This window comes from Hyla sarda (assembly GCF_029499605.1).
Source record: "Hyla sarda isolate aHylSar1 chromosome 1 unlocalized genomic scaffold, aHylSar1.hap1 SUPER_1_unloc_12, whole genome shotgun sequence".
Lineage (NCBI taxonomy): Eukaryota > Metazoa > Chordata > Amphibia > Anura > Hylidae > Hyla > Hyla sarda.
In genome coordinates, this window is record NW_026607573.1 from 400,001 (window position 1) to 410,000 (window position 10,000).

At 49.1% G+C, this 10,000-nt stretch overlaps 2 protein-coding genes across 2 annotated transcripts in view; one reads left to right on the plus strand and one right to left on the minus strand.

Moving 5' to 3' along the window:
* Window positions 1-10,000, minus strand: part of LOC130297963 (uncharacterized protein DDB_G0290685-like) — a 79,292-nt gene that overhangs the window by 60,912 nt on the left and 8,380 nt on the right. Inside the window, exon 3 of the mRNA XM_056550835.1 lies at window positions 6,677-6,814. The gene's annotated coding sequence lies outside the window, so the exon portion shown is untranslated. The remainder of the gene's footprint in view (window positions 1-6,676; window positions 6,815-10,000) is intronic.
* The window catches only part of LOC130297964 (uncharacterized), an 80,794-nt gene continuing 79,601 nt past the window's right edge, over window positions 8,808-10,000 (plus strand). The window contains exon 1 of the mRNA XM_056550836.1: window positions 8,808-9,457. Within this exon, the coding sequence (XP_056406811.1) occupies window positions 9,233-9,457 (225 nt within the window). The 5' untranslated portion in view covers window positions 8,808-9,232. The remainder of the gene's footprint in view (window positions 9,458-10,000) is intronic.

Below are 10,000 nucleotides of genomic sequence, written 5' to 3' on the forward strand. Positions count from 1 at the left end.
GGGTTAATGGAATGAGGGGCAGGATGGGGTTAATGGCTGCAGGGGAGTTAATGGGTGCAAGTGGGTTAATGGAATGAGGGGAAGGATGGGGTTAATGGAATGAGGGGCAGGATGGGGTTAATGGGTGTAGGGGAGTTAATGGGTGCAGGGGGGTGAATGGAATGAGGGGAAGGATGGGGTTAATGGAATGAGGGGCAGGATGGGGTTAATGGGTGTAGGGGAGTTAATGGGTGCAGGGGGGTGAATGGAATGAGGGGAAGGATGGGGTTAATGGAATGAGGGGCAGGATGGGGTTAATGGGTGTAGGGGGGTTAATGGGTGCAGGGGGGTGAATGGAATGAGGGGAAGGATGGGGTTAATGGAATGAGGGGCAGGATGGGGTTAATGGGTGTAGGGGGGTTAATGGGTGCAGGGGGGTGAATGGAATGAGGGGAAGGATGGGGTTAATGGGTGCAGGGGGGTGAATGGAATGAGGGGCAGGATGGGGTTAATGGGTGTAGGGGAGTTAATGGGTGCAGGGGGGTGAATGGAATGAGGGGCAGGATGGGGTTAATGGGTGCAGGGGGGTGAATGGAGAGCTTTTCGCTGCCCTGACTCCTCATCCCCTGTAGTGCAGAGCTGTGATAGACAGCAGTGGGGGAGTATACAGTACAACGCTGTTTCCCCAACCAGTGTGCCTCCAGCTGTAGCAAAACTACAACTCCCAGCATGCCCAGACAGCCGTGATACACATTTTTAGTCATACCGCCCAGCTCTAGTGCTGTGTATAACTCTGTGTGTATATATAATATTTGTGCTGTGTATAACGCTCTGTGTGTGTGTGTGTGTATATATATTAGTGTGCTGTGTATAACGCTGTATATAAATATATATATATAAGTGTGCTGTGTATAACGCTGTATATAAATATATATATAAGTGTGCTGTGTATAACGCTGTATATATATAGATATATTAGTGTGCTGTGTATAACTGTGTGTGTATATATGGAACAGAACTTTAACCCTCGCGCCACCTCCACAATCTGCTATTGGTCGATCGCTTCTGACCAACCAATAGCAGAGATGGGTGGGGTGGCACCGCGGCCACCTCACTCCTATCACTTCAGGGTGATTGAAGCTGTTTTGGACAGCCCCGAACACCATTATTTACCGGGTCACCGGAGACACATATGACCTGGAATCGCTGCCAATCTCCGGTCTGAATTTACAAAGGGGGGGGGGGCTCAAGAGCCCCCCAGGCATTATGCATTGGCACGGAATGTCTTCTGAACGATTTCAGCAGGCCTCCCGTTCCCTTCACCTCCCGGTTACCAGTGGTGAACAGAAACACTGAGGGCATACAGGTACGCCCTTGGTCCTAGACAGGTTAATGATTTAATAAAACTCCACTCACAGAATTCTGCAGGTGAAGTGTTAATGTGGCGTCCGCCGCCAAAATCTGTTTTCTCCTCCTCAATTTCCCCTGGATGAAGCTGTACGGACTACAGAGTTATTTCTCCTGGATGAAGCTGTACGGACTACAGAGTTATTTCCCCTGGATGAAGCTGTACGGACTACAGAGTTATTTCTCCTGGATGAAGCTGTACGGACTACAGAGTTATTTCTCCTGGATGAAGCTGTACGGACTACAGAGTTATTTCTCCTGGATGACAATGTACGGACTACAGAGTTATTTCTCCTGGATGACAATGTACAGACTACAGAGTTATTTCTCCTGGATGACAATGTACGGACTACAGAGTTATTTCTCCTGGATGAAGCTGTACGGACTACAGAGTTATTTCTCCTGTACGTCCCTCCTGACATGAATTTCTCTCGAAGCTGCTGTGCAATGAACGCTGAGATGAAGACTCTGTACAAACCCCGAGCATCTCTGCTTCCCTGTACGAACCCCGAGCATCTCTGCTTCCCTGTACAAACCCCGAGCATCTCTGCTTCCCTGTACGAACCCCGTGCATCTCTGCTTCCCTGTATGAACCCCGTACATCTCTGCTTCCCTGTATGAACCCCGTACATCTCTGCTTCCCTGTATGAACCCTGTACATCTCTGCTTCCCTGTATGAACCCTGTACATCTCTGCTTCCCTGTATGGACCCCGTGCATCTCTGCTTCCCTGTATGGACCCCGTGCATCTCTGCTTCCCTGTATGAACCCCGTGCATCTCTGCTTCCCTGTATGGACCCCGTGCATCTCTGCTTCCCTGTATGAACCCCGTACATCTCTGCTTCCCTGTATGAACCCCGTGCATCTCTGCTTCCCTGTATGAACCCCGTACATCTCTGCTTCCCTGTATGAACCCCGTACATCTCTGCTTCCCTGTATGAACCCTGTGCATCTCTGCTTCCCTGTATGGACCACGTACATCTCTGCTTCCCTGTATGAACCCCGTGCATCTCTGCTTCCCTGTATGAACCCCGTGCATCTCTGCTTCCCTGTACGAAGCCCGTGCATCTCTGCTTCCCTGTACGAACCCCGTACATCTCTGCTTCCCTGTATGAACCCCGTGCATCTCTGCTTCCCTGTATGAACCCCGTGCATCTCTGCTTCCCTGTATGAACCCCGTACATCTCTGCTTCCCTGTATGAACCCCGTACATCTCTGCTTCCCTGTATGAACCCCGTGCATCTCTGCTTCCCTGTATGAACCCCGTGCATCTCTGCTTCCCTGTACGAAGCCCGTGCATCTCTGCTTCCCTGTACGAACCCCGTACATCTCTGCTTCCCTGTATGAACCCCGTGCATCTCTGCTTCCCTGTATGAACCCCGTACATCTCTGCTTCCCTGTATGAACCCCGTACATCTCTGCTTCCCTGTACGAAGCCCGTGCATCTCTGCTTCCCTGTACGAACCCCGTACATCTCTGCTTCCCTGTATGAACCCCGTGCATCTCTGCTTCCCTGTATGAACCCCGTACATCTCTGCTTCCCTGTATGAACCCTGTACATCTCTGCTTCCCTGTATGGACCCTGTACATCTCTGCTTCCCTGTATGGACCCTGTACATCTCTGCTTCCCTGTATGGACCCCGTGCATCTCTGCTTCCCTGTATGAACCCCGTACATCTCTGCTTCCCTGTATGGACCCCGTGTATCTCTGCTCCCTGTATGAACCCCGTGCATCTCTGCTTCCCTGTATGATCCCTGTGCATCTCTGCTTCCCTGTATGGACCCCGTGCATCTCTGCTTCCCTGTATGAACCCCGTACATCTCTGCTTCCCTGTATGGACCCTGTGCATCTCTGCTTCCCTGAATGAACCCCGTGCATCTCTGCTTCCCTGTATGGACCCCGTACATCTCTGCTTCCTTGTATGAACCCTGTGCATCTCTGCTTCCCTGTATGGACCCCGTGCATCTCTGCTTCCCTGTATGAACCCCGTCCATCTCTGCTTCCCTGTATGGACCCCGTGCATCTCTGCTTCCCTGTATGGACCCCGTGCATCTCTGCTTCCCTGTAAGAACGCTTACATATAAATACACTGGGTTCATACAGTGATGTTCATGTCCTGTACAAACCCCATTCATTTCTATGTCCTCTTTATGGGGCTAATGATCACCCCATGAAAAAGCAGAAGCAGCCCGTGCAGTTCGTCCTCCCCCTTGCAGCCCGAGGAAACCTGCGTTATACACAGCACACTAATATATATATATTTATACACAGCGTTATACACAGCACACTAATTTATATACATATCTATATATATATATATATAGCGTTATACACAGCACACTAATATATATAAAATATACAGCGTAATACACAGCACACTAATATATATATACAGCGTTATACACAGAGCACACTAATATATATAAAATATACAGAGTTATACACAGCACACTAATATATATAAAATATACAGCGTAATACACAGCACACTAATATATATATACAGCGTTATACACAGAGCACACTAATATATATAAAATATACAGAGTTATACACAGCACACTAATATATATATATAGCGTTATACACAGAGCACACTAATATATATAAAATATACAGAGTTATACACAGCACACTAATATATATATATATATAGCGTTATACACAGCACACTAATATATATACAGCGTTATACACAGCACACACATATATTTACAGCGTTATACACAGCACACTAATATAACTCAGCCCTGGTTGGGATACACTGGCATACACACACAAAAGGGACTACAACTCCCAGCATGTGTCATTCAGGAGTCTTCAGTCTGTGGTATAACACCAACATGCTGCCTCTGTAGTCTCCTGGGAGTTGTAGTTCACCAACACCTATATTGTATCACAGTAGTCTCCTGGGAGTTGTAGTTCACCAACATCTATATTGTATCTCTGTAGTCTCCTGGGAGTTGTAGTTCACCAACACCTATATTGTATCTCAGTAGTCTCCTGGGAGTTGTAGTTCACCAACACCTATATTGTATCTCTGTAGTCTCCTGGGAGTTGTAGTTCACCAACACCTATATTGTATCACAGTAGTCTCCTGGGGGTTGTAGTTCACCAACACCTATATTGTATCACAGTAGTCTTCTGGGAGTTGTAGTTCACCAACACCTATATTGTGTCTCAGTAGTCTCCTGGGGGTTGTAGTTCACCAACACCTATATTGTATCTCAGTAGTCTCCTGGGAGTTGTAGTTCATACACCAGTGTTTCCCAACCAGGGTGCCTACTGATGTTGCAAAACTACTACTCCCAGCATGCCCTGGTTGGGAAACACTGACATATACACACATAGCAGGGACTACAACTCCCAGCATGTGTCATTCAGTAGCCCAACCCCTCCCACATAGAAATCATCCCCAGTATGATATTTATTCCCCTGCAATCTATTCATCCCGTGTATTATGTCCTCTCATCCCCAGTGTCTCCTCACACACAGCAGTCATTATGGAGGAGCTCTGCATGTCCCCTCTCCCCTCCCCCGCTCTGTGTTTCCCCCGTGATAACATCAAACCTCCCCGTGATATCTTAGGTCCTGTGTGTACAGAGCGGGGGGGGGGGGAGGAGCTTTACCCCGTGATAACATCAAACCTCCCCGTGATATCTTAGGTCCTGTGTGTACAGAGCAGGGGGAGGGAGGAGCTTTACCCCGTGATAACATCAAACCTCCCCGTGATATCTTAGGTCCTGTGTATACAGAGCGGGGGGGGGGGGGGAGGAGCTTTACCCCGTGATAACATCAAACCTCCCCGTGATATCTTAGGTCCTGTGTGTACAGAGCGGGGGGGGGGGGGGAGGAGCTTTACCCCGTGATAACATCAAACCTCCCCGTGATATCTTAGGTCCTGTGTGTACAGAGGGGGGGGGGGGGAGCTTTACCCCGTGATAACATCAAACCTCCCCGTGATATCTTAGGTCCTGTGTGTACAGAGCGGGGAGGGGGGGGGGAGGAGCTTTACCCCGTGATAACATCAAACCTCCCCGTGATATCTTAGGTCCTGTGTGTACAGAGCAGGGGGGGAGGAGCTTTACCCCGTGATAACATCAAACCTCCCCGTGATATCTTAGGTCTTGTGTGAACAGAGCGGGGGAGGGAGGAGCTTTACCCCGTGATAACATCAAACCTCCCCGTGATATCTTAGGTCCTGTGTGTACAGAGCGGGGGGGAGGAGCTTTACCCCGTGATATCATCAAACCTCCCCGTGATATCTTAGGTCCTGTGTGTACAGAGCGGGGGGGGAGGAGCTTTACCCCGTGATAACATCAAACCTCCCCGTGATATCTTAGGTCTTGTGTGTACAGAGCGGGGGGGGGGGGGAGGAGCTTTACCCTGTGATAACATCAAACCTCCCCGTGATATCTTAGGTCCTGTGTGTACAGAGCGGGGGGAGGGGCTGTGTACGTCCTCATTCTCCCCCTGCACTGTCTTGTATTATACAGAGCTGTGCTCTGGCGCTCTCCATCCTACGGGAGGGGGGGGGGGGGGTGAGGGGGCGTGGCTTAATTATCTGCAGACCTGCGGTGAAATGATCAAACCCATGTCTCTGCCCTCGCTCCTCCCCGCTGTAGCTTCGGCACACTTGTTCCTCCCCCTTCTAGCTTCGGAAAACTTCGTAAAGGGGCGGTCCAATTTTTTCACGGGTCTTAATTTTTCACCTCACACCGGAGCCCCGTACGGGAGATCGCGGGGGGCACCATCGGTCGGACCCCCGCGATCTGATCCTTAGGATAGGGGATACATTTTTCAATCCCGTAGTTCGCCTTGAACGAGCCCTTATATTGGGGGACATAGTAAACAGCATAGTGGGATGATTGGCTGCAATTCTCATCACCATCACTAGAGGTCACTGCGCTGTGTACAGGCTGGTAAATCACAGAAGGTTCTTTTCTGTAGTTCTTGATATTATGTTGATTAACCATTTACTTACTGAAATACTTACAGTTGTATAATGGAATCATAGTAAATTCTATAGAAATAGAAGAATGAGTCACAACATTTTTAGGGCCGGATTATTGATTTTACCTGTTTTATCATCATCTTGGAATATATATTTTTACATGGGGATTATCACGGTTACAGAATATGTCTATAAATATGTTTTCACCTCGGTATTATGGGTGAAATATTATGGTAACACAGGCAAAGAAATAAATGTGTAAAAACAAACAATGGCGCTACGTTGTGCCGTTACCAGTGGCAACTGGAGAAAAGACAGATGAGCTGCTTCGGTTACCTGATGGTTTTGCGCTGGGAGCTGAACACCTATTCTGGCAGGTAACAAGTTAAATCTTTCGGTAGCTGCCTTGACCCGCACCCGTCCAGGACGGTCCTGCTATAGAGATTTCAGATGCCCAGGAGAACCGGGAACCTGCTGTGGAGAAAAGCTGGGTTTTCAGGGGCGCTCACAGATTGGGCAATTTTACATATATATATGATTAGATTTCTACATAATCATGACTGAGAGCAGACGACAGTCCCCGGGGCAGACTGAGAGCCGACAGTCCCCGGGGCAGACTGAGAGCCGACAGTCCCCGGGGCAGACTGAGAGCCGACAGTCCCCGGGGCAGACTGAGAGCCGACAGTCCCCGGGGCAGACTGAGAGCCGACAGTCCCCGGGGCAGACTGAGAGCCGACAGTCCCCGGGGCAGACTGAGAGCCGACAGTCCCCGGGGCAGACTGAGAGCCAGTAATCATTTACAGCTTTTTGCAACATAGTATCAAGAACTACAGAACAGAACCTGCTGTGATTTACCCTGAGTGATAAGAATTGCCGCCAATCATCCCATCAGGGCTCATTCACATAAACCTCTGTCCCCGTTCTCAAATCCGTTCTTGAAATTTGGAAATAGCTGTAAATACATCCGTTTGATGTCAGTGGAATTTTTTTTTCAGTCCTTTTCGAGTCGCTTGCTCCCTTTTTGGTCCCTAATCCGTTTTCTTTGATGAGGAGTTGCGCGCAGTATTTATATTCTTTTCCCCGTCAACAATAACGGAATAGAACCAGATATAATAAATGTAACATTGATGTCTAAGGCAGATGGAGGAGCCTTTCATGTCATCCATTTCCATGATGGGAGTAGTAGTCATGGTTCTCCCCCCCCCCCCCCTCGACTGCGGGAGTCTGCGGGCAGCTGGGGAGGCTACATTAGTTCATGTACTACTACCCCTATCATCACAGTCTGTCCCATGATGGGGGTTGTAATACAGGGGCTGAGGGATTGAACGCACAGAGTCTCACTTCTGAGTTCCGATGCAATCAGAAGTTATTATCCAGGAGATCAGGCGGCATTGCTCCACCCCCTGCCATGTATATACCCCCTGCCATGTATATACCCCCTGCCATGTATATACTGTGTTTTACTTTCAGTTTCAAATCCCCTGCTATGACCCCTTAATGACCGGTACTGAGTGTCCATCTGGGGCTTCCGGTGGGGTTCTTAAAGTGAAATTTGTGAGTGACAGCAGGGGGACATATGATAAATGTGCTGCAGGGGGTGGGGGGCATATGATAAATGCTGCTGGGGAGGCGAATATGATAAATGTGCACATATGATTAATGAGCTACGGGAGGATGTGCTGAGGGGGCATATGATAAATGTGCTGCCGGGGGGAGGGGGGAATAGGATAAATGTGCTGCTGGGGGGGGGGGGGATCAGCGGTTTTATATTTCACTTTAAAAACCCCACCGGGAGCCCTCCTGGATGGACACTCAATATCGGTCATTCAGGGCTCCTAGCAGGGGATTTGAAACAGAAAGTAAGCCCACCCTCACCCCAGAAGAATGATCACCACCATAGGACCTCCCTCACTCCAGAAGAATGACCACCACCATAAGACTACCCTCACCCCAGCAGAATGACCACCACCATAAGACCATCCTCACCCCAGAATAATGACCACCACCATAAGACCACCCTCACCCCAGAAGAATGATCACCACCATAAGACCACCCTCACCCCAGAAGAATGACCACCACCATAAGACCACCCTCACCCCAGAAGAATGACCACAACCATAAGACCACCCTCACCCCAGAAGAATGATCACCACCATAAGACCACCCTCACCCCAGAAGAATGACCACCACCATAAGACCACCCTCATCCCCAGAAGAATGATCACCACCATAAGACCACCCTCACCCCAGAAGAATGGCCTCCACCATAAGACCACCCTCACCCCAGAAGAATGGCCTCCAGCATAAGACCACCCTCACCCCCAGAAGAATGATCGCCACCATAAGACCACCCTCACCCCCAGAAGAATGATCGCCACCATAAGACCACCCTCAACCCCAGAAGAATGATCGCCACCATAAGACCACCCTCAACCCCAGAAGAATGAACGCCACCATAAGACCACCCTCACCCCAGAAGAATGACCTCCACCATAAGACCATCCTCACCCTAGAAGAATGACCACCACCATAAGACCACCCTCATACCCAGAAGAATGAACACCACCATAAGACCACCCTCACTCCAGAAGAATGATCCCCACCGTAAGACCACCCTCACCCACAGAAGAATGATCACCACCATAAGACCACCCCAACCCAGAAGAATGACCACCACCATAAGACCATCCTCATCCCCAGAAGAATGATCACCACCATAAGACCACCCTCACCCACAGAAGAATGATCACCACCATAAGACCACCCCAACCCAGAAGAATGATCACCACCATAAGACCATCCTCATCCCCAGAAGAATGATCACCACCATAAGACCACCCTCACCCCCAGAAATGTGTTACAGTGTGTCACCCCGGTAGTAAGGAGATTACATGGGGAGGGTGTTTGCTACATTGTGTCACTGGTTCTGTGATTCAGGCTCCTTTTATTCAGGACTATCCCCTCTAGCTGATCCAGTTGTCTCCTCTTCCCCTCCAGCTGATCCAGTTGTCTCCTCTTCCCCTGAAAGACCCCCAAGGATGGACAAGGACAGGAATGAGACGACTAAGAGAATATTACACTTCACCTTGGAGATCCTCCACCTGCTGACCGGAGAGGTGAGGTGACCCATCTACATTTCCACCATTGTTGTCCCCCATCTACATTTCCACCATTGTTGTCCCCATCTACATTTCCACCATTGTTGTCCCCCCATCTACATTTCCACCATTGTTGTCCCCCCCATCTACAGTTCCACCATTGTTGTCCCCCATCTACATTTCCACCATTGTTGTCCCCATCTACATTTCCACCATTGTTGTCCCCCATCTACATTTTCACCATTGTTGTCCCCCCATCTACATTTTCACCATTGTTGTCCCCTCATCTACATTTTCACCATTGTTGTCCCCCATCTACATTTTCACCATTGTTGTCCCCTCATCTACATTTTCACCATTGTTGTCCCCCATCTACATTTTCACCATTGTTGTCTCCATCTACATTTTCACCATTGTTGTCCCCCATCTACATTTTCACCATTGTTGTCCCCATCTACATTTCCACCATTGTTGTCCCCATCTACATTTCCACCATTGTTGTCCACATCTACATTTCCACCATTGTTGTCCCCATCTACATTTCCACCATTGTTGTCCCCA